This window comes from Haemorhous mexicanus, chromosome 8, assembly GCF_027477595.1.
Source record: "Haemorhous mexicanus isolate bHaeMex1 chromosome 8, bHaeMex1.pri, whole genome shotgun sequence".
NCBI classification, from domain to species: Eukaryota; Metazoa; Chordata; class Aves; order Passeriformes; family Fringillidae; genus Haemorhous; species Haemorhous mexicanus.
This window is the reverse complement of record NC_082348.1, coordinates 9,596,222-9,621,612: the sequence shown is the minus strand read 5'-3', so window position 1 is coordinate 9,621,612 and position 25,391 is coordinate 9,596,222. Positions and strand designations below refer to the sequence as shown.

At 48.1% G+C, this 25,391-nt stretch overlaps 1 protein-coding gene across 1 annotated transcript in view; it reads right to left on the bottom strand.

Moving 5' to 3' along the window:
* Window positions 1-7,460: 7,460 nt before the first annotated feature.
* The window catches only part of ITGB5 (integrin subunit beta 5), a 57,033-nt gene continuing 39,102 nt past the window's right edge, over window positions 7,461-25,391 (bottom strand). Inside the window, exons 11-15 of the mRNA XM_059852693.1 lie at window positions 14,299-14,521; window positions 13,431-13,534; window positions 9,852-9,968; window positions 8,575-8,741; window positions 7,461-8,046 (exon numbers count right to left, since the gene is read on the bottom strand). Coding sequence (XP_059708676.1) covers window positions 7,951-8,046; window positions 8,575-8,741; window positions 9,852-9,968; window positions 13,431-13,534; window positions 14,299-14,521 — 707 coding nt within the window. The 3' untranslated portion in view covers window positions 7,461-7,950. The remainder of the gene's footprint in view (window positions 8,047-8,574; window positions 8,742-9,851; window positions 9,969-13,430; window positions 13,535-14,298; window positions 14,522-25,391) is intronic.

Below are 25,391 nucleotides of genomic sequence, written 5' to 3'. Positions count from 1 at the left end.
GGATCCTTGAAGTATCTAGCTGATGCCAAGGATACAAGGGGCCTCTGAGCCAGTCACAGCCAGAGCCAGTATCCTTCCCACTTGTTCCCTGTTAAGCTCACCTTAGCCTCTAACACAGAAAACTCCTGGCATCCCTGTCACTCCAAAGATCCAGATGGATTCTGCACTCCAGTGCATTTATGGCATCAATGTACAATGTATCTACTAAAGCTTTGCATGTCTGTGGATCTGATGTGCCAGGCCATCGAACCCACACAGTCCAGTATGCCTGGTCATCCCTTTCCTCCTCCTGGCCAGAGGCAGAGACCCTCTATTCCTGTTCCTGGTCAGAGTATTCACTATCTGACCTTTGCGATGCCAGATCAGAAGTCCCCTCATCAGGGTGAAAGGAAGTGATTTTAGCTCTTTTATGTCTGGGAAATCGCTGATTGCCTTCTTGTCTCTCTGTGGCAACTACACTGGCAGTCTTCTTGGGTGACCCTTTAACAGCCTTCTTCCCTCTCAGTTCACGGACACGGGCTTCCAGCTTAAAGGTGGGCTCACCTACCCACTTCCTCATGTCCTCCCCCTGGTCACGCAGGAAGAACCAGAGCTCCCCACGGGGCCTGCGCTTGGGGCTTCCCTTCCCTCTCACTGGGGAAGGAGAGGACCGATCTCTTGGGCTGCCCCTAAAAGCTGGGCTGCTGGCTTGTAGGGACGAGGAAGTGCCCAGAGTTTCTTCTACATTTCGGAGCCAGGAGGAAGCCATCTCCACAGTTGGTGTATCCATTTGCGGGTGGTACAGTGATACCAAGCTGCTGGAATATGATGCAGGGGCGCTTTGAACCACCTTCCTCCACATGGCCATTGTGCAAGGGGCATCCTCTGGATCTTCAGGGACCCTGTCAATTTTTAGATCGCTGTAGACGATTTCCAGCACTGCTAATTCTCTCAAGTACTGGATACCTTCATCTGCAGTGGTCCATTTCCCTGGGGAGTTCACCAGATCTTCCTTAAATGGGTATCTTGCCCTCACGCTTGAGAGGAGCCGTCTCCAGAGGCTGCAAATTGCTCCTTCTTTTCCAATTCCTCTTTCAATTTCCCGATCTTTAGCAAGGGATCCCAGCTGCTGGGCTTCATGACCTTCTAACTGCTGTCTGCCAGCCCCATTGTCCCAGCACCGGAGCAGCCAGGCAGAGATCGGCTCACCGGGCTGCCGGCTGTAATCTTTGCGCAGGTCTCGGAGTTCTGATGAGGTCAGGGACCGAGTCACTTCGGTTTCCTGTTTGATTTGCTTCACTCCTTTTGATTTCTTTGTTGAAGGACCCGCCTCTTGATCCAACCCCTCCTTTCCTACTATTACTTCCCCTTCTTCCTCCTCTTCTTCTTCCTCCCTTACTAATCGATGGAAAGGAGCTGTAACTTGCCTTGTCCATTTTTTTGCTTTCACTTCTAGGGCAGTTACTGTAGCTGCTGTGGTTTGAGTCCCTGACTCAGCCATAGTGTCCTCAAATGCAGTTTGGGTTCCTGCCTCAACTACAGTCCTCTGAGAGTACTGAACAGTGGCTCGATAGGCACAGGCCAGGCCCCAGTACAGGGCACGAAGCTGCTGGTGTTCAGTGGGGTGGGCAAGGCACCCTTCTATCAGCTGATGGGTCAGTTTGTCAGGGTTGATTACCTGTTCAGGTGTAAAGTCCCAGGAAATGGGAGGTGAAAACCGCCCTAGGAACCTGCCCAAATCCTTCCATGCACCTTGCCACCCAGGAACTGGATGCCTCGGAACATCTTTCAATATCTCCTCACCTAAAGTTTGTTTTCTCCTACCCCAGGATAATGCCAGATTACATGAACTCCACAGAATGCCAACAGTATTAGCCAATATTATTAAGAGTATTAAATGGCTTACATAAGGATGAGCAAAGACCATGGGAGCCTGCATTATAAAAACATTCACATCAATTACTGTCCCCAGAACATAGCTCCCCACACACAACAAGGCCATCAGTGTAAGAGCAAAGCACAGAGCCATTGTTTTTGTTAACATGTTCCCAAACTCAGCAAAATAAAGAGATAAGCAGTGCAGCTGACAAACTCAGTGTCCTGCACAAAAGCTTGCTACTCTATAACTATGATTTACTTTTTACTACAGCATGCAATACAGATATATATATCTATGTCTATATATATATATATAAAACTGCCTTTATCTCACCCCACTATTGGGCACAAAAAAGGACTGTAGTGTGTTGACCTTGGCCAGGCATCAGGTGCCCACTGAGCCTCTCTATTGCTCCTCTTCCCAGCAGGACACAGGAGAGAATAAGATGGAAAACAACTTGTAGGTTGAGATAAGGCAGTTTACTAAAGCATAAAAATAGACAAGCAAAAGTTTCCATGTGCATAAATGAAGGGAAAAAGTCAATCTCTACTTCCCATCAGCAAGAGATGTTCAGGCACTTCCCGGGAAGCAGGGCTGCAGCACGCGTGGTGGTGGCTCCAGAGGGCAAACACTGCAGAGTAACAAATGCCTCCCTGATCCTCCTCCCTCCCTGAGCTGACATCATACAGTATGGAATATCCCTTTGGCTAATTTGGGTCAGCTGGCCTGGTTGTGTGCCCTCCCAGGATCTTGCCCACTCCAAGCCCAATGATGGGGGGGGGGAATGTTAGAGGGACAGGTCTGCTCAGCAGTAGCCAAAGCACTGGTGTTTTATCAACACCTTTTCCACTGCAAAGCCCAGCACTGCTAAGGGAAAATGAACTCCATCTCAGTCAGACCCAATACATTGTCCAAGTAAGACTTCACCCATTGTCAGCTGGCCCCATTGCTGGGATGGTTTTGACAAGCACTTGGTACCAGCAACAATGTATATAACATTTTATATATGTATGTATGTATTTATAACATTTTACATATGTACATGTACATACACACACACACACACATTTATGTATATATATGCACACACACACATATATACAGGCATGCACATAATCACAGAATCATTTAGGTTGGAAAAGATCTTCAGAATCACTGAGTATGTATTTTTAGTCTGTGCTGCCATCCAGTAACCCTAGGAGCTGAACACACAAAAGGAGGGTTGCTGCCTTTCTGAGCACACTGTCTGTTGTTCAAATATCTCCAAAGTGAACCATGAGTTCTTCACTCCAAGTAAGCAAGGGTTACATTAGAATCATAAAACAATAGAACCATTTAGGTTGGAGAAAACTCTTATGCTCCTTGAATCCCAGTGTTACCCCAGCACTGACAAGTCCACCAGTAAACCACATCCCAAAGTACTACATCTACTTGCCTTTTAAACACCTCCAGGTTTGTTGACTCCACCACTTCCCTGGGCATCCTCTTACAATGCTTGACAACCCTTTCAGTAAAAACATTTTTCCTAATATCCAATCTAAGCCTCCCCTGGTACAACTTGAAGCCATTTCCTCTTGTCCTAAATAATAATTACTGGTAAGTATTTTTGCTGCTTTACTAGTGGTAATTTTATGGTGACTTGTAAAATTTAAATATAGACTTGCAACTAATATTTATTAATGCTAATATTGATTTCTGCTACTGTTGAAATATATATTTGCTTAAATTGGTTTTGGCTAGGATAGAGTTAATTTTTTTTCAGAGCAGCTAGCACAATTCAGATTTTTGCTGGAAACAGTGTTGATACTACAGAGATGTTTTAGTTACAGCTGAGCAGAGCTTACACAGCTTCAAGGCCTTTTCTGCTCCTCCCCCCACCCCACCAGTGAGGATGCTGGGGGTGCACAAGGAGTTGGGAGGGGACACAGCCAGGACAGGTGAGCCCCACTGACCACAGGGATATCCCAGAGCATCATGCTCAGCACACAGAACTGGGGGAAGAAGAAGGAAGGGGGGCACCTTCACAGTCACAGCGCTTGTCTCCCCAAGTCACTGCCAGGCATGAAGGAGCTCAGTTTTCCTGGGACTGGCTGAACACCTGCCAGCCAGACTCTGAAGGAGTGAATTCCTTGTTTCGCTTTGCTTGCATGCAGCTGAGGCTTTACTTATGGGACTGTCTTTATCTTGACCCACGTTTTCTCACTTTTTTACTCTTCTGATTCTCTCCCCTATCCCGCTGTGGCAGAGTGGCTGTGTGGGGCTGAGTTGTCAGCTGGGGTTAAACCACGACAGCCTTACAGTAGTTACTCATAGCATAGATATACTTGTTTTGCTAATCACCAGTATGCTTGCCGTGATAGTGGTGACTTGTATTAAAATGCAATGAAGTAAATTAGGAAATAAAGCCTCCACGTCCTTGTGCACGACAGGGTCCTGCAAGCCCATGGTTGCAACCTTTGCCCCCACACAGACTGGGTGATCCTGGGTCAGGCAGCTGAGTGGACAAGTTTCTGATCTGGCTGCATCCAGTAGACACCAGCAGAAACTAGTGGGCATGCAGAAAGGGACAGGATGAAATAAACTCCTGCGTCTCTACTGTATAGTTGTGACCTTTGCAAGCTGGCAGTGGAGAGGAGAACAACAGCCAATTCCAATTCCTGTGTTCAGGTATGGAGATGGTGCTGGGATATGCTGCTGGGCTGCAGATGCAGTGAGTTACCTCACTGTGGCATTTCCTGCAGGCAGCTTAGTGATCCTTTTTTCAACACTGTAGCTCCTTGGCTTTCCACTTGGCCGGAGAAACGCAAGGTTAAATAAGCTCAAGAGTGTGGAGCATTCATCTTCCAGAGCCTGGGCTTTGCCTTCAGCTGCTGAGCACCTTCTTAGTCCACTGTAAATGGCAATGAGGATGCAGGCAGGCATGCCTCACTTGGGCTTGTGTAACAGAGAACAGTTTCACTGCACCTCCACAATTAACAAAACAAATCATGCTGCCACTGGCCTTGACCTTTCCCAAGGAATGGTGCTGTCTCCTCCCCCAGGCCAACAGCACAGGGAAAAGGCACTGGTGAGCCCCAGCTCCAGCAACCCTGCAGCAGCAGCAGCCCTCAGCTGTGGCTGGGGAAACAGGAGGAGATGATGTTGCAAGGGCATCCGGATTCCAAGTTGGCTAGACAAGCACTGACATTTTTCCATCACATCTGACCCGTTGATGCCTTCTGCTGGAGCTTGCATTCAGGAATGCTAGCTGTGGTCAGGCTGCATGTATTTACAGACACAAATAAACTGCTGCTGACTGAAATACACCGCTCCCATGACTGTGCTTGGCACTACTCTTGCAAGGGTAAAGGCGGATCTGCTTACCCAGTAACACAAAGCCTTAGCAGTGCTTCCTTACTTTTTTTAAAAATGCAACTTTGTGGAAAAGCTGAATTTGGGGGCCTGCTCTGCACTGCCAGGTGCAGCATCACAGGCAGCACTGACAGCATCAACGCCATTAATTTATTTTTGTATACTGGCTTAGTATCCTTAGTGCCACTGGCTCGTGGCACCCTTCCCTTGCTTATTTGGTGCACACTGCTCCCTGCCTACTCTGGAGACCAGTCTGCTTAACAGCTGAGCTGTCTCCCTGGGCAGGGGAAGGAGGGCACTTGCAGTCCCACCCCCAAGCCTTTTCTCTGCTTTTTCCACTCTCCCTGCCCAAACCAACCCTTAGCAATGAGTCAAATCTTGGCTCCCTGCAACTGCCTGGGTTGCCCAGTCTCTCAGCCCTAGCCCAGTGTTGTGGGAAATGCCACAGCACAAAGGTAATCTGCAAGAGTGCAAGGGAAAGGGTGGCAGGGGGGCACCCTTTCAGAGTGCAAAGGGGTGGATTTGTTTTTAAACTGCTTGGTCCCTCACAAATTAACTGAAGCAGAAGTGTATTCACAGCACTTGCTGCTTTGGGTAGCAAAGCTGGTTTAAAGCATTCCTGCCCTTCCTTTTCCTGGGCTTTCCTTCCTGCTCCCCCTTTCTGTGCCTGGGGCAGTATGACTTGTGTGAGGCAGCCATGTGAACCAAGCTAAAACTTGCTCTGTCTCCTTGTGATGATTATTTTCTGACTGCTTTTTATTTTTTGTGTCAGTGATGAAATCTGTCTTGCCATCTTGGCACATGGCAGTGGGATGATCACAAACCCCAAATTTACCCGAAGGATGCTCCTTCCCAGGTGGCAGGGTTAGAAATGCAATTTCTCAGCCTGCAAACTTTAGCCTGGACTTCATTATCGTGTAGGAGATGCAGAGCTCTGAAGAGCTGCCCCTGTGCAGTACTCAGGCCTGTCCTGCTGCTTGTGGTGCTGCAGGGAGGAGGCAGCACAGCCTCCAGCCCACCCATGGTGGCTTACACTAATGCAGCATTTAACCAGAGCCTGCCCCTGCACTTGTTTTCAGGGTGGATCTGTGCACCCTCCTCCCCTGACAGGGCAGACTTAGTGGAATGAAGTGGGAAGACAGCATAAAGTTAATTTGCTTGAGGTTTTGAGTTTTTTACCCCACCTGATCAGCACCGATGCCACCAAGGCGCCACTTGCTGCCCTCCTAAAAATGCCAGTTCTGAGATATTTTTAGTGTGGTCTGCTGCATTTCTTCAGTGCTGCTTGTAGGTGGAGGGGGGCCATAAAGTTCTTGAAGGAGAGCTGTTTTTACTGAACAAATAAGAGCTTCTGTTTATAGAGGCAAAAACACATTAAAAAAATAAATCCGGAAGGATGGGCCCATGGCCCTTTTCCAATGAGAAGAGCAAGTCAAAACAATGAACACCATTTGTTTTTGCTTTTCCCTGGCAAGCTTCCTTCAGCTGACTATTGCATGATCTGTTCAGGATGAAGAGACAAGAAAAAAAGAAATTTAAAAAAAGAAGAGAAAAAAAAATCCAGGCAGTAGCAATTGCTCCAGCTTCTCTCTCCTGCAGCGGCTGCAGCCCCATCTGTGTGGGTTTAAAGCTGCAGCTGTCAGCAGGGAAACCCAAACCCCAGCTCCAGAGGAAAACAGACAGGGCTGGGGGAATAGTTTGGGGGGAAAAAAAAAAAAAAAGGCAAAAAACCAAAGCAAAATATATGTCGTGAAGCAACAACACTGGCCTTTATCCAGCTCCCTTTCCAAAAGCTCAGGGCTCCCCTGCTTTTCCAGCTGGGCTCCACGGGACCCCACAGCAACAGCACTCTGGTAAAAAGTCAGAAGTCTGGATGAGCTGCTGTGCGCTCTCAGCTGCCCTCCTGCAGCCACCCAGGCTGGACACCTACTTGCACACCATAGGAAATGGGTGTTTATATTAGCTTCCTCAGACTGAACTCCCTTTTCCTTGGGCTCCCACCAGTTCCAATCTGTTTAACGGCACTGGCTCAGATCAGGAGCTCCCTGCCCTGGGTCAACACCAGTGTATTAAATCAACACAACTTCTGTGGCAGTCTCTACAGCTCCAGCTCCATGTTTTATGGCCATGCTTTGACTGATAAGGCTCTATTAATAAATCCATCAGGTAGCACCACTGCTGCTGGCAGGAAGAGCAAACCCCAGTTTTGGTGGGGGTCTCAGCAAAGAAACAATCCACTCTATTCACAGGATCATATATGCACAACTGTTTTATTTCGGGGTTTATATAAAAAAAATTCCTAAAGACTGCAGAGTTTTTTATCCTAATTTCTTACACATATGGTTCCAAGACCCTGTTTTCAAGCTAATTCCCCCCTAACGACTTGTGATGGAGTGGGTTCCCCTGATTTTTGACCTAGTCACCTTTTCTAACAGGATATGTCTAAAGCTGCAATATGGCACTTGGTTCACTTAGTTGGCAGGTTTAATACATCTGGAAAGCTGGGATATGGAGATGCACACGGCTCAGAGTCCATCAACACAGGCAGGGACCCTGCCCTCACATCTGTGCCTCCAGAATGAACCAGACCTTTCTCCTTACTGTGCAAATAACAGGCTTTGGTCATCGACCAGTCCCGTCGTAAGGGATTCTCGCCCCTGAAGAGAATCCCATCTTCAAGTGGGGAAGCAGCCCGGCCATTCAAGCAATTGTCCACGGCAGCGCCAGGCACTGAGACCCCTTCAGTCAACTGTACCATTGTAAGACTTGTTGAGCTTGTTGAACGTGAACTCTACGTTATGCGTGGAAATTGGCTTTCGGTAGAGAGGATTGGATGCCTTTGGAGAGAGGAGCAGACAAAATGAACAAAGATGAGGAACAAAGTCTGTGCCATGATAAAAACATACCAATTAATTTGGTGACAGTGCTATGTTTGGCTTTGAGTGAACTGAATGTTCAGATCCAAAGGCAGTGTTGTTTACCCAGAGTTGGTCCATCAGACCCACCTTCCATCCTGCCTGCAGGCAGAGGCACTGCCCTCCAATGCTGAACATCCCCCCTCAAAGCCTCCTAGAAGGGCTCCCTCACAGACTTGACCAATGCAGCTGCCACCACAGTCTCTCCTACCTCCTTCAGCCTCCAGCTCTGCTTGGAAATAGATGATGAGACCAAAGGCTGGGTATAATTTTGCAAAGCATTTATAACTTGCCTAGGAGAAGGCAGTGCAAGATGCTGGACCCTGAAGGCACCACAGGGCACAGAAACCTGCACCCCTCGTTCCTGCCACCCTTTTCCATCACTGCAGAGCTGTTTGCTGCCACTGCATCCCAAGAGCCCCTCCAGCAGTACCCCCACCAAAGGCTCACCATTTCATATCTGGCGCGAGAACGTTCGCTCTGGAATCGGTCGAACTCCCGCCTGTCGTGAATGGTGACGAGCAGCTTCCAGAGTGCCAGCAGGATGATGCCAATCAGCACCACGCTGCCAATCACTGCCAGCACGATGGTCACAGCACTGGGGGCTGAGCTGCAGGCTGGCAGAGAGGCAGAAAAGCTAATTAGCTCTGGTGTGAGTGTATCCCGGGTCAGGTAATAGCTTGGACAGCAGCCACAGAGCAAGTGACCTCAGGCAGCACTAGCAGCAGTGGCTAAATTTGAAAAAGCAACAGTCGCCTCTGAAATTGAACTGATTTTTTTTTTTCATTAAAAAAATTCTTGGCTAGAGGCAGGTCAAAGGGACATCTCTCATGGATGTCACCAGAGCTGGGACGTCATGTAGTAGGGCTGCACTGCCACTGTCCAACACTGAAACAGGGTTTTAATGCCAGCTGACCCATGTGGGACACAGAGTGTTAAGGTGCCTCTGGCAAAAGCCAGCTCAGCTTCTCCCACACAGAGACAGGTGATCACTAAGGACTTTATATAAGGACATTAACTGTCAGCTAATCAGCTGGTCTTTCAATTAAGTGCAAGCTGCAGCACAATTGAAATAGAACATGAGGAATCTCAGTCTTTCCCATATTGGCCTGTGCCTCAGAGGACCAGAGCAAATCACAGGAAGCTACTGGCTGAACACTCGCCAGCTTGTCCTGCAACACCACAAGAGGTTTTCTTTGAGCAACTGCATTGCATGTGATTAAAATAATGCTGGGAAGCACAGCTGTCTGCACAGCCTGTGGAGGGGAGTAGGGACACGCAGCCCTTACACTGCCTGGATCAGAACTCCTTGGCAATGTGGAAATCCTTAGGTGGTGTAGGGCTTTCCCAATGTCCTAACTTAACCAGCAACTGCACCAAGTGTCCTCTTCTGATGTTTTTGCTCACAGGGACTTTATCTCCAAATCAAGCATACTTCTTGCTACTTAAATAGGCTCCAGTTAATTCAGCCTCCTAAAGCTCTTCAGCAACTTGTTGGCAATGCTGATGGCTCAGGTGCAACATTTACTCTCACAGTTCTTTTTTACTAAGTTGGGAGAATTTGGGGCTGGATTTCATCACGGTAAAACAAGTCAGTCTAAATCACCCTGGTTTATTTGCTCACACATGCAGCCAGCCTTTCTGCAGCCCACCAGGCTCCCCAGCAGGTCATCACCTCTCCTGAGGCTGACAGTGCTGTCAAAAAAGAAACCCAAGGGAGGGCCAACCTGGCTCCTTGAGGACGGTGAGGTTGGATTTCCCACTGGGAAGCTCCAAGTAGGTGAACTTCATGACGCAGTTGTTCACTGGGTAGGCACAGAGGATCGCATTGGGGTCATCTGTTTCTGGAACCAGATGCAAGAATCACAGGATTTTGTAGAAGTTTTTATACATTAAAAAAAATCCTAAACATTGCAGAACTTTTGTACCATAATTTTTCAAAGAAATGCTTCCAACACCCTCTATTTTTTAATGTAATTCCCACCCAACAACCTTTAATGGTGAGGGTTCCTTGATTCTGAGCTAGTCACCCGTCTAATAGGCTATGTCTGAAGCTGCAATACAGCACTTGGTTGACTTAGCTGGCAGCTTCAGTATTAGGAATTAGCACAGCTCTCCCCTGCAAGATAAGCAGAGCTTTCCAGGGATGCCTGGGAGCAGAGGAATGGGGAGTAAGCCTGGAAAGCAGCACAGCTTGATCACAACTCGTACAAATTGTAACTGAGCAGTGTCCAGATTTACTGCTTGAGAAAATGTGGCACTCGGCAAACATTGCATAGCAAACAGACTCAACCTCACATGCACACACACTCTTCCTTCATGCAAGTCTGCTTCTGCAATAAATGCCATTTTCTTCTTAATTTGCTAAATTTCTTGGAAGAGTGAAAGGTGAAGGGAAAACAAGGGGCACTGACTCAGACAGAGCCAGCAGCAGCAGCCCATGGCCAGCTTGTGCTCCAGCTATACCGAATGGCTCCAGCTCCGGAAACGGCTGAGAAGTTTGATTTCAAAGAGTGAGAGAGAAAAAGAAAATGGGAAGGCGAAGAGGGAGGGAGAGAGGGAGGGAGGGAGGGGGAAGGGAGGAGTTGGTTGCAAGGATGATGTGTAGATATGCGAGTTGCAAGAAATGAGAGGACTTTATTCCCAGAGCCACGCGAGCGCTGTGTGTTTGTGTCTGGCGCACCATAGCACCAGACAGAGCCTGGTCACTGTCAGTGCTGCCTGAGGAAGGCTGCTTCACAGAAGCAATTTAAGACTGAGCAAAGCCATCACCTAAGGTTTGCAGATCTAGCTTAAGGGGTGATTTCAGCAGAGCCACTGCCCTGCACAGCCACAGCTTGTTCAATGCCCCCATTGCAGGGACAGTGACTGGAGGGAGCTGGGGAAGCATCTCTGGCTGTGACAGGAGCACACCTCTGCAAGCCTACAAGGGCTGAGATTTTCATGGGACAGGAATTTGGGGACCCAGGGCTGTTGGCTAGCAAAGATATGCATGACCTTCTCTTAGGCACCTCAAAATAGCTTTCCACAGCTCTTGTATCCATGCCTGTCATGCTGAAAAATGATTGCATTAATGGCCACTGCTATGCCAGCCCCTTAGCTCTCTCCTGTCTGTTTGTTTTTCCTTTCAATGACTTTGACCTGCATCCCATTAAAAGATTAATACCCTCCATTTCAACAACTGAGCTCAGATGCAGCTGCCCCTCTGGTGAGTCCTGACACGTTCCTGGTGTGGACAAACCTCAGCTGTTCCTACCCTGGGACAGGAAAACCTCCTCTATCTACACAGTGGTAGCAAAACATGATCTGGAAAAGTGCTGATTGTTACAAAGCAAAGTACTAATTAGAGTACTATAAATAATATTTCCATCTTTCTTGACTAATGCCCTTTTGAGTTAAGCAGCAAATCTTAGTTCCTGTGGTCTAGCTGCTTTCACTCCCATCCTTGCACCATCATTTCAGTACAAGATACATGGATTAAAGTCTCAACAGTAATGATTTCTGTTGATCTTCACTAGTTTTCAGAGATCACATGTCAACAGAGAGAGAGGTGTGAGGGCTCCACTGAGTTTTCAGGTGCACTGATGTGTGCTGCTGCCAGGTTCAGCTCGGAGCAGGACCTGTCATGCTCCTCTCATGCTGAAAGCTCCTCTCTGGAATTACCAGGAATGCAAAGGAATGCAGAGCCAAAGGAGATCCTGCATAATCCAAAGCAAGTCATACAAGCCTCCCATGAGGCAGCCTTCTGGCTCATAAGTCCAGTTACAGAGGCCTCTGCTCTACAAAGCTTTGAAGCCCTGACTGCATCATATCCAGAGTCAAAAGGCAGCTGGGATGCTCAAGGCTGTGTTCATTGCAATTTGATATTTAAGAAGGTCCTATCTTCCTCTGCCAGGACAATAAAGACCCGTGTATTCTGTGACAAATATCAGCATTCTGCCTTTCAGCAGGGACTTGTAATATGTGCTAAATTATACAAAGGAACTTGAAAACTAGGATTTGACCAAGTCTGCCTGTGAAGAAGTCCATAAGAACTTTCTTTAGGAATATTTTGCTTTACCTCTTTCTCTAGCAGCTCAGATCTCCAAGCTACAAAGTGCCTTGAGCTCCCAAGATCTCAGCACTATGTGCAATCTGACTGCAATAGTTCAACAGAAGCATAAGCAAAATTCCCAAAAATGTCTTAAAGCAGTAATCTGGCTGTTTTTTCTCTGAAAGCCATGCAGGGCACTGGCAAACTACAGCCCAGCCTCACCTTCCAGGGAGCATACAGAACAAAAGCTGACCTTGGCATAATACACTAACCAGGCAGGAGGAATGAGCTTTGATTCCCAATATTTGCTGGCCAGACAGGCATTAGAAAGGAGCTTTGTGTGTTTTGAACTTCCAAATCTCTCACAGGGTGCTGGTGCAGGTGCACTGCATGATGAATGGACAGAATGAGAGCAAGTGTCCCCAAGGGAAGGGTAGGAAACTCCACTGGTCATAATTTAAAAGTGGGGCACTGGATGTGAGAGGAGTCAATGGGAAAACCATCACCTGCAGACAGCTGAGGAGGAAGTGAGTGAAAAGCTGAGCAACGTGCAGGAGTCCCACCTCTATAAACTAAGGAAGAGGAAGAAATGCCAGATGCAGGCAGTAACTTATCCCTGCTTGATATCCATCCCTCCCTCCAAGAGATATTGCTAAGGCCAAGGTCAGGATTGTGATTAAATCTGTTACAAGTCTGGATCCCTCTACTGCCCTAAACAGCAACCAGGGACTCCCAGAACATATCTTGAAAAGAGGGGGGAGAAAGTCATCTGCTGAGGATGCACATGGGAGGTGACCTCTAGAAGAGGACACAAAGGGCAGGAGATTGCCAGGGGGACTTGTAGCAGTCAGTTCCACCAAAGCAGAACTCATTTTCAAAACAGCTTTGCTTTCTTTTACCAGCTCACTTCTTTCAAGAGAAAATTAGAAAATGTCTTTTCTTGGGTGACACTTTGTCTTTTTGCACTCTCTCACAACTCCTCCCATCTGTCTCTGTCAGGACCTCACCTGACTCGCTTTGCTCCCTGCACTGGCAGTAGTGGCTAGATGTTATTTGAAATCAAGGAGTTTTTTACTTCAGTATGGATTATAGCCCAGAGAGAGCATCACACATACCACACATACACATATTCATACTACCTACACACACACATTTCTAAATACCAAGTGCTCCCTGAAGCTTTCTTTACAGATATATCTTAGTCTGGTTAAGAAGAGTTCAATGCCACAGTCACCAGCTCCCACCACCTGCAGTCCTGATGCTGCCAACTTACCAAGAACATCCACAGTGGAGATGATCTCATCCTTGCAGTGCTTTTGGCAGGTTTGGTTATCAGCCAGTCTTCCTGAGTTAAACAGCTTGCATTCAATACAATCCCTGCAGGAACACACACAGAGGGGAAGATTAAGCACACGTCAGAAACTGCATGAACTCAGGGATTCAGCCCTTGGGAAGGGACTCCCTGGGTGCTGGTCTGGAGGCGGCACATCTGCACCATAAGGGAGGAGCAGCTTCAGGGCCAGGCATCTCCATCACAAGGATGGATTTATTCTAGGATTAAATGTAAGTGCAAAGCAGCTTGTAGAATTCAATGAAAGTGCAAAGGATTCCATGAAAGTGCAAAGCAGCTTGTAGGTTTGGGGTCTGTTTGCCCTTTGGATATCAGGAGCTGCATGTCAGCTACTGCAAAATCCATCCTGCCTGAGATCAAGGCAGGCAGCCCTACTGCTCTGTGCTAATTTGAGGCTGATGCCTGGGGCACCTTCACCACTGTGAGGCAGGGGCAGTGATTCTGATTCCAGTCCTCCCCTCCTCTGCAGCTCACAGCTCTCTGCACCCAGACATCTGCAGCTCAGAGTGCAGCAAAACTGGGGTTGCCAGCCCTTCCTGCAGAATGAGACAGCACTGGAAATGAGCAGGGACATGAATCTCCATGAGCACTAGGGCAACAAGACTTGTTGCTGCTTTACCTGGGATACTCTCAGGGTACTTAGTGTGGGCTCCTAGCAGCAGCAGGTTTGCTTGGGGCTGATCACACATTTAACAAAGGAGAAGTAATTGCTTAGCTGAAAAGCCTCCCAAGAACCAAAGAGCTGCCCATCCCACCAGCGAGAAATCCCTCCTGAACTGCCTGTGGGTACCTTTTAGTGCTACAGACACCTGGGCAGGTGGGACACTTCTCACAGGTCTCTCCGAAAGCCCCTGGCTCTGTGCACTGACACTTGCCGCAGACGCAGGCGCCCCGGCCGCTGCACATCTGCCCGTCGCTGGAAACGCAGCTGTCCGTCTCCGTGGAGCAGTTGCAGTTGTCCCCAATGTAGCCGGCGTGGCACTTGCACTCCCCGCAGTGACACTCCCCGTGACCTGAGGGGGAGAGCAGGGGAGAGGTATCAGCAGAATTCCAATGGCCAGCACTGGGTGCTGTGGTTGGGAGGGACCAGCAGCCCAGCAGGAAGAGCTGCCAGAGAGACCTTACTTGGCAGGGCAACAAACAGATGATGGGAAACACCTAAATATCAAATTAATATCAACATTCAGCAGCAAAAATTATCCACTCATTTCTCTTCCAGCTTCCCTCTAGAGTTGCTCAAGACAAATGGGTACTTCCCCCTTCCTATTTTTGTATGAAATAATCTCTTCTTTCTCTGTCTACATCAAGAGATATTAAGATGGGAATGGAATACTTCTCCCTTGCTGGTTTTGAGCCCAGAGCTTAGCAGCAAAAAGCCTAGCAGGTTGCCCACTTCCTAAAGTATTTCCTTCCCCTTCTTCTTAACAGTTTTACTTAAGAAGCTCTCTTGAAAGCTTGAAAAAAATTATATCAACAAGCACAATTTCCTGTGCCCAAACAAGACCTCTGTGTCCCAGCCAGAGCCACAAAGGTTGCTGGGACCAGATGAGTCCCCCCCCAGGGAGTAGGTCAGGGCAGCTCACAGCAAAAATGGATGGAGAAACCAACCCAGTAAGGGTTCTCCTGCACTGAAGCATCCCCTTGGAGCTATAGGGCTTAGTGAAGGGTGAGAAAGTCAACAGGCTCCAAGGCTGTCAGTAAGTGGATTGGCTGTCCACTGAGCAGCTGGCTTCAGGGAGGCAGGCATCCATCTGCTGGGGACTGCTCGAATTCTTCCCGGCCAGTCTCTAGGAGAAGGGATGCCTTTACAGGCATAGTTTATAGAGCTGAAGGGTTTGTACACAAAGCTCATCAGCAACCTAATTACAGTTCAGCTTTTCCACTAGAAAGAGCCTCGAGCACCCCAGACATGATAAATTATACACACGCTCCTTTCATCGACACAAACCCGTGGATCTCCCTGCCTCTCCCACTGTGCCAAGATTACCAGAGGCTGTGGATTGCCAAGCTACATTCCCTGCCAAAAGTCACAGGAGCACCTTCTGTTTTACTAGGCATCTCATATATCCCAGCACATCACAAGTTGTCCTTCTACAGCCTCCTCTGCACTCCCATCATTTGCTTTGGAGCCAGCCTGCATATTCAAACATTACTGGACAAAGGAGATTATCTTTACCAGATCTCTAGAGGTGATCTCCTTCTGTGCCTACATCTGATGGAGATTAAAATCCCTTGCTCTGCTTGCCTTCAAAACGACAGCCTTGCTCTTTCCTTTCCTCAGACAGAAAGCTCTGGGTTTGAGCCCATGGGCTCAGCTACATCCACAGCTGCTGCTGTTTGGAGGGCAGCTGCAGACTGGGAGACTCCCAGGACGATCACTTCACAAGCAAACCAAATGGGTGTCTGGCTTTTATTCACAATTAATTCAGGTGATTGGGCTCTCACACACAGCAGGTTTGGTGCCTCCATGGCAATGGAAGTGTCCAAATTAGCTATAAACTGTGGTTTTGATAAATGGCACTATTTCAAGGAATTCAAAGCAGCTGGCAATTAGTAAATGTGCTCAGGCTTGAATTTGAACTGTGAGGGCCAAGAGAAGCAAGCTGATGGTATTCATATCAGCCCTCAGTTCTCCTAGGACCCCACAGAATGCAGCACAAGATGTGAGTCCAGAGGAAATCTGCCTCTGGACCACAAAATGGTTCTGTTTTTAAAGGCATCAGTGCTAGGTCACAGGAGGCTAGAAAGACTGCACATCCCTTCCAGCCCCTGGCAGGCTGGAGGTGCAGCCTGAAATTACTGTCCTGGGGAAGGGAAATGGTCATTTGCAAATAATGCATCCTGTTAAACCACTGTGATTGAAAAACTTAAGAAACAACATCTTAAAGGATGTGGTTTTGTTTATTGACAGAGATGAAGAAAAAGCTATTCTGTATGAGGGTGACTAAGTGTGGGGTGCGAGCTTAAAATGTCAAAACACGTTGACATGTGTTTCCTGCCTTGGCCACACTGGCTTAGTGTTCAAGAAGTCACTGGCTGAAGCTCATCATGGTCAATGTGCCAAGAGCAGGAATTTCCATCTTGACCTTCAATGGCAAAGATGTCACAGTCTCCACTGCTTACATCAGACTGAAAGAGTGCAAGCACCATGAACTACACTTCTGGTGCCATCCATCCCCCACACAGCCTGAAGACTGGAGAAACTCAGTGAATGAGAAACATTTGTTTTTCATATGGCCACAATAAGAGTTGTCCCACTTCTCAACATCCACCTGGAGCACCAGAGGTGGGAATACACTCCATCCTCTCGCTTGGGACACAAACTGAGAGGAGTCCCAAGGCGATGTGGTAGCAAGGCTTTTGGTGACAGTGACCCAGAGCTGTGGTTTGCAGTGTTACCCAGTACTCACATGTTGCAGCACAGTGTGCTGCTTGTTCCCAGTCCCAGCTCTCTCTCCCACAGTCACACACAGTGCTGATGTGGCTGAGCAGTGTCTGCGTCATCGTGTCTGCAGGAAACCTTCCACCACCGTGCCCATGATGAACCCAGTTTCACTTCCCAGTTTCAATTCCACGGCAATGTGTCCTCAAGGAGGGTGTGTTTCAAGACACCTCTGCACCAGCAGCAGTCTCGTGGTGCAGGACATCACCCTGGACACTTTAACCCCCTTGAACCCTTTGAGTTTGTACATTCTCTGTTAAAGCTGGTTTGTGAAGCCAAAATACATGAATTATGTTCTCCAAACATAATAAGAGATGTTTTCTTCTGTTCCCATATTCAAAATGAGACAAGCTTAAAAGTTTAAAGATCCAGTTCTAACTAGGAAATGAAATGCTCCCCCTGAATTTGATAACATTCTTTCCAGTTAGCTCCTGACCTTCAGAGCCACGCTAACATAAAACACATGTCAGGAGGCTGCAGAAACCTGCTGGGAGGGTGTGCAGAGGAAAGCAATGCTTCTGTGGGGGGAGAGCAGTCCCCAGACTGAGCTTTACTAGTCTGGGATCCATCTGGGCAGGAGCCATGGGGTGCACTACTCCCAAGGACCCCACCAGAGTGGGCCGAGACTCACAGCCCAGCTGGTGCTTCCATCTCTCCCCATCCCAAAGCACATCCCCATCCCACTGCTGTGCTCTGGCTGGGCTGCACATCTCACTGTCACTCAGGCAGCTTTTCCCAGGACATCCATCCATCCTCATTTCACCCCAGCTGCCCCCCTGGATGGCAGCCACAGCCCAAATCCTCCCTGCTCCCAGCATGGCACCACACAAACCCAGCTTGGCACCCCCACAGCAGTGCTGTTCTCGTTGTTCCCAAGCAGGGTCATTCCCAAATCAGGACAGCCGCTTCTGGCAGAAGCTTCCTGCCTCTGACCCTGATTTCATCCCAGCCTTCCTGACAGCAGGCTGTGACCCTGCTTGGCAGGACAGCCCGTCTGCCCTCCGCGATAACTGCGCCTTTTCGGAACTGCACCAAGAGGTGTGAAACTCAGCGCACTAAAAGCTCTGTCACTGGGGCTTTGCATAGAAGGTGGTTCTCCTAAAGCCTCCTACTTCTGGGGGTGACAAAATCATGCAAAAAATACCAGCTTTCTTCTGAAAGAAAAAACATGATCCTAGTTTTTATGGAGAGGTGGAAAAGGTTTGAAAACAAGCCTCTCCAACACTCCTTTCTTCCCCATCTTCTAGAACATTAAACTCATGTGCCTAACATACAAGAAAAACAAGTCAGGATTTTTAAGCCAGTTTAGTGGTTTCTGAGCACTCAGGAGGAGAAACATCATACTGTATTTTACTCCCATTAAATCAAGCCATTTATTTTTGGGCCTCTGTGCTCACATCCAGACTTTAGGTCACAATCTCCAAAGGCCGTGCTTTTGTCATTTTTGGTTACTTGAACAACTAGTCTGAAACAGAAAAAAAAAAAACACAGGAAAAACAACTAAGATAAATAAGTTATGGCAAGCAATTTCCAAATTCTCCAGCGTCATCCCTTCAACAAGCCCTGGCTACTTCTTCACCCAGTGAGCCCCAGTGAAGAAAGGGTCCACAATCATGGATCAAAAACATCTGCTTGTGAGAGAAGTCAAACCCTACAAACACAGGGCACTGCTTGAGCACACTTTTGTACCAGACCAGCCAATCTCTCAGCAAAAGTGCTCAGTGTCTGGGGGAGAGGCTCTGTAAACAGCACATTTTGAGTGGGAGGAAGAAGGGCAGCAGAAAAGGCTTGGAACACTTAGGAAACATAGGGCTTTTCATTTGGGAAAGGACTAGGGTAAGACACAGTGCCTGCCCAGGCAAATAAATCATCAACTTCCCCAGTAATTTCATTCCATGGCTCAAAGCAGGCAGTGCTGCACATCAAGAGACCAGGCCAGACAGCCTGCCCACGGCACAGCTCAGGCCCAGGACACTGCCAGATGGTCAGCACCCATAGGGACTTGGAGAGAGCTCCAGAAATTTTAAACAGTGGGGATGGGTTTAGGATCCACCCCCTGGGTCATGCCAGTCCAGCACAAGGGTGGAAAACAAGGGTGGCAGGTTGGCAGGAGCATCCCCAACCCCGGCAGCCCACTGAGCATAACAACCTCCTTGTGCTAAGGAGGCTACTACATAAACACAGACAGACAAATGTCAAGGGCCCAAGGTTTCTGTGTAACCTGAAATTCATCCAACTGCCTCCACTCACACCAGGAGAAAGCTTGCCCACACTCATTTATCCACGACGCAACACTGAAGCAGCAAAACAAACACTAAGAGGTTAGTAAGAAGTAAATAGTGCTTTTCTGAATGTTATTTACCAGACACCATGGATCTGTGCATCTTCCCATTGCAATGGATGTTCATATCCTGAAGCATACGGGTTTAACCAAGATTTCAGTCCCAGCACCCAGCCCACCAATCACCAAAAACAGCACTGGAGGTGCAGACTACTGAAACCAAAGGTGAAGGAATAAATGCAGGCTTGAGCTGCTAATTTAGCCATGGGTACCACAAGTCCCATCACCAGCTGGACATTACTGCCAGCATCCCCCACAGTGCAGCACTGCCATTACAAAAAACCCCCTCAGCACTCCAGTTTCTCCTCACTTGGGAATTTCTGGGTTCAGTGAGAACTGGACAAGGAAGACATGGGTTTGGAAACTGCTGTTTCACGAAGGCAGCTGAAAGCTATCCGGGGCAGGCGGATTTCCTGTGGCAGCCCTGGCCAGCCTTTCCTCATTTTCCTTCCCTCTGCTAAAGAAGTGAAGCTGAAATGCAACCACGAGATACAGTTGATGATCCATCAGAAAGCCAAAATGGGCAGTGAGAAGTCATTTCCTGAAAGAGATCTAAAGCTGCATTTCTTAAAATAAAGCCTTCCTCTTTTTCTTTTTTTCCAAGTAAGCTGAGCACTGCACAAATCCTTGACTTCTACTCACATTAGCTCCTCAGCCAAGCCTGCCACATGTGGCCTTTTGGATGGAGACCCAGAGCTGGGAATTGGAGCTGGTCCTGCTGCTAACTCTGTTACTGATGCAGGGAGAGCTATGGGGCAAGAGCTGGTGCCAGATCCTCCCAGCGGCACAGAGCTTTATCCTGAGTGGGGGCAGTGGCATGGATGTGCTCTTCTCCTTTGAGCCATGGGCCCAAATACCATCCCACCACTGTGGGCTCGAGCTCATCCTTGGCTTTGTTACCCCCTTAGTACCTGACATGGAAAGCACTGTAGGAACTGCCAACAATTCATATTATTCCTTAAGCACGATCAGAAGGAGATGGTGTGCGTGAATCCTCTGCGGTTTTTGCCCCTACTATATCTCCCTCCAAACCTCCAAACCAAGAAGGGCCACTTTCCCTTCCTATCATCCTCCATCTGTCACATGCAGGTGTTCATTGGGTCTCCTATGGTGCAAGCTCACTTAAGCTCCATGGTTTTGTAACAGATTTCTCCCTTAACAAAGTACCTGGAAAAAGTCAGAATATCACTCAAAGTAAGACAAGGGAAAAAAAAAAGGAGAAAGAATGAACACACAGGGTGTGCTGCACTTCCCTTTCAGGTCAATTACGTAAGCTCAATTTTTTAAATGAAACTGAGCAAAAATCACAGGTTGTCAGTGCATGTCATCAAGAAGCACAGAGACCCAGAATTCCACTCACCTGCTGGTCTGAGGCTTTCAGCCTTTAAGCCCCAAATACAACATTCATTTCCAAATGTGCATTTCTGTCAATGACTATCACCAGAGAGACCAAATTCAGACACCAAACTCACGGAGATGCTGGCCAGTAGAGCATTTAAAGTGAGTTTGTTCTAAGACCATCTAAGCTTTATTTTCTGAGCTCATCTTGGGGTTTTTTGCGCTTTCTATGGGGTTTTTAGCCGTGGGAGAGGGCAGCTGCACAGGACACGGCATTTGGGTATGTGCATGAATCTTCAGATGACCTCTGGTTGCAACCCACACGTTGTGCCACTTTAAGAGCAGAGCCCCAAAGACAGAGCTCTGGCTCCCATAAAGATGTCAAAGACATCACTCCTGTATTCTTTAATTCTGCCCGGGCATTTAATGGCTCATTAGCATTGCATTCACACTTGCTAAAGGTCCGCTAGGGGACAAGGAGAAACTGCAGTGAAAGGAGGCAGGAACAGGAGCGCTCTGTGCAGGCTGGCCCTCAAGGAGCTGCTGCCAGATCTGGGGAGAGCTGCAAGGCTTGGACAGCAGTAAGAGCCTGGGCAGGGAGAAAAGAGGGGTAACAAAGGGCAGCATTGCCCTTTCGTGCCAGGAATAGAGACTGAGAGAGCAGTACTCCATACACTGGGGAGAGAATGTCCAACCTAGTTGCTGTTTCAGTGAAATGCCAACACAAAGCCCTGGTGTGAGCAAGGTGGGGCAGGCAGGGTATGCCTGCTGCCAGGAACACCAAGGAACAAAAGGAATAACCGCAGCACTGAGAACTAACACAAATGGAATAATCATTTGTGCTCTTGTGAAAAATCCATGCAAAGATCATCAAATATCTCAAGTTGGAAGGGACCCATTAGGACCACAGAGTCCAACTCCACAATAATCAATAATATTTACCAGGTTACAATGTAACACTAATGCCTGGTGGTGTAATAACAAATACTGCAGTTAACTGCTGTGAAAGAAATCTAGAGGAGCATATCCACAGAGCACAGAGCATTCCAGCTAAGAACCATCCACCTGCACTGACCTGCAGCCACCTCTGACCTGAAGCATAGCATGGGGGTCGTTAGCAGTGCAATTAGAGAGGGGACCAGGCATTTTTAAATTGCAGCCACAAGCACTGGCCATGCTTTCACAGGTCACAGCCAGCAGAAAAGGGTCACCCCATGCTGTTTGTCCCAGCCCAGAGGCCATTTGAACTTTGGGATGTTCAGTCTTTTGAACAGGCATGGAGCAGGATGGGGAGGCACATGCTCTCGGAGGACAGGGGCACATGACTCAATATTAAACTGAAAAGAGAAGAGAAACCAGGTTAAAGGGGGAAAAATAAATTCTGAGAGGAAAAAGAAGAAGAGAGAGATTGGGGAAGGATGGAAATAATGCCCTGGGAGGAAGCAGTTTCCGGAGCCACCCAAGGACTGGAGGAGATGTGAGTAAACACATGCACTGAGTCAGCCCCATGCTCCCCCAAAAGGCCATGGAGGATCTGTGTACCAGACTTCATGAAGATGAAATTTGGAATGTAAACACCTCCCACGTGGCTCTCAGCCCCTCTCTGCATTAAGACTAGGAGCCACAGCTCCTGGAGATGAGCACACCCAGACCACCACAGGACATCCTGCTGAGTTTGGTCCTGGCTAATGCTCAGGAGCCCTTTGACTACAGGTTAATATCAAACACTTCTACAGAGGAATGCTACTGCCAGCCAGCCACTCACACAGTCCTAGCGTGGAATCTCTCTACAGCCTTTCAAACCATCTGGGAGCTCAGGGCTGGATGTCTCTGCCCTCAAATAGCCTTCCCTGCACAGGAGGTGCCACCCAGGCACAGTGAGGACATGATGCAAGCACAGAGCACTGCAGGCTGCCCACAGCCTTAGGTGAGCATGTCCCAGCCATGTCCCTGTAGTGTCTGCTCCTCTTCACACTGTGTGAAGAGCAGACTTTCTTAATGACACTCCACACTAAAGGCTGAGAGGTTTCAAATGTTGCTCTCAGAGCCCACTGCTGTCTGGCAGAGCATGGCCAGACCCAAGGCACCACGGGAAGCAGCCCAGGTTGACCGCAGGGCTCAGACACAAGCTCTTGTTGCCAGAACAAGGCCTAAAAACCAACATCCCACATGTGTCAGCCAGCAGCAGGAGCCTCCGCATCTCCTTCCTCACCTGTGGAAATGTTTTCTAAATCACTGCTTGAGCAATAACATTCTGCTTCTCCAAAATGTTGCAACACCACGGCAGCCCCACACTCTACAGGAGGGCAAGCAGGAATACCAACAGTTCAACAGCTGACCTAAGAAAAAGTCTGGTTTATAGAAACACACATTAAAAAAAAATTAGGCATTTTTCTGGGTTTGGGACTTAGACATTGCCAAATGACACTGGTCACACAGCCAAAGAGCATTTGCAGGGAGCTTGTAAGCAGGGCAAGAGTGGCATCAGTCTGAGCAGGATGAAGGTGGATTCTGTCGACTGCTCTTCCCCACCACAGTCCTCAGCTCTGCCTGCTCCAGCTGACCTGGTCCTTGCTTTTTTTTTTTAAGCTGACCCACTGGATTGGAATAAATGGAACTGACCTAAACCTTCCATTTCTTTACAGCAATCCATGTGATGAGAGCCAGAAGAACAGCTTTGAAGTTTAACCTCAGAAAAGGAAGAGGACAGCAGAGGTGCCCCATTTGATTTGTTCCTTATTAAATGTTTGTAGTCTATTCTTACTGGAGGCAAACTGTTTCAAGTGGAGGAGGGTGTAAGTTGGAGAGGAGATGCCCACTCAGCAGTGACACCAGGAACAGGTGCTCTGGCCTCAGTTCCTCACAGCTATGGGACACAGCAAGTCAGAGGTTTATTTTTCCTTCTTATTCAGGGGGATTATTTTGTTTTATCAATTTTTTCTCTGGCTTGCAGACATGTCAGGACAGGACCCTTGGCTGATTAGTTCCTGCAGGTGATAAAAGCAAAGGCCAAATAGGAATGCACCAAGGAGAAAGGTCTTTAGGGAGCTGGAAGATAAACATGCAGTCTGAGTTTTGACCACATTGTAAATGAGAGTTGCTACAGCAGTGCCATCTCCTTCTTGTCTGTTCTGGGCATAAGGTCCCCTGGGCTCTGCAAGGGCCACTGTAGGCAAGAGACCTCAGGGTGCCTGAAATCAGGTTTGTGGGCTGCCAAGGGCACCCTGTGCCCCATAGAGTGTGACAACATACACAGACTGCTGTGTCTTCCAGCCCAGACTCCTCCTACCCTGCTCTTTTGGGGGGAAGAGGGGCATTTGCAGTGCTACAACACCCTAATGATACAGGGTTTTGTTCCAGAGGACTTTACTCGGTTCTGCTCACCCCAAACCACTCTCCCATGCCCTGCACCCGGACAGCACCCGCAGCCACTGACCCCTGTGCCCCCAACCTGCTGCTAATGACTGGGACTACTCACAAAGCAACTGGTACTGTGAGGTTACAGCACAGTGACCCAAGTTGACACTGCATCCTCTGTCACCAAAATAAGCCTCAAATATGCTGGGAGATGTGTGCTCCCCATCCTCCTCTCAACATGGGAAGCACAGAGGGATTGACCTGCAGGGCAGCTGCCCAAGAGGGAGCTGCATCTCCCTGCAGCTGCCTGGCTCAAAGCTGCACTAGCACTCAGCAACAGCCAAAGGATTATTTTTAACTTCCATATCTATATTGTCCTTTTGTCTCTCCCCTTCAGGTTCTCTTTTAGTAAGTAATGCTCAGAAAAACCTGCAGATAACAAGACTTGACGTGACTTAAAAGGAAACATTGCAGATGTAGTTTAGGCTCTGTTCCCCCTCTTCCTTCTTCCACAGGCCACCCTCTTCCCTTCTGGCAGGGGTACATTTGTCAAAAGCCACCCCACCTGCAGCACAGCCACAGACACTGGGCACAAAGGAAGCTCTCCTTCCTCCCCAAACCACACTCAAACATCACCTGCACCTCAGAGATTAACAAATCAAATACTACCCACTTCTTTCTTAACAGTGGCTTCTGGTAAAAATTTAGGCATTAGGAATGAAAATAATTAAGATCAAAAATAAAATGCTGTTGTGTGTCTGGAAGATGTAGATCACCTTTATTCTCACATCTGAGCTTTCAGATGCACACCAGCATCCTCCATCCAAGAGGCAGTTATTATTGCCACCCAGGATGGTAGCTTTATTCACCACTGGGTAGGTGAATAGTAAATACAAAAGTCCATGTGGAAGGAAGTCTATTTCTAGATGTTGTGTCCATGGGCACAGTGATTTGTATAGTAACAGATCAAATCCAAATCCCCAGGGTGGAGATACCAATGGGGGAATCAAACTCAAGTGCCACTCTCAAAGCATGGAGCTCTAATGCAGGACCAGAAACCAGGGCACTGGCACTGAGCCATCATCCCACTGGCTGTCAAATGCCTTGTGGACAGGGTACAGTGAAAACAAATTGCAAAAGCATGACTGAGGTTTCTAATTTGAGGGGTGTTAAAACAAAACAAAACAAAACAAAAAAGCCTTATCTCCCTGGGCCTTAGAACAGGCTAAAACCTCCCTGAGCTTCCCTATTTGCTAAAACCAAGAGAGGAAGCATTCAGAAGTAAATACTGAGGACTTGAATGAGCTCAGCAGTTTATGTAGTGGTTTCAGCAGGGCAGCTGGAGCAGCATCGTGCATCAGCCTGGCTACTCTCTGCAAAATAAACCCCCAATTTTCAATGAGCT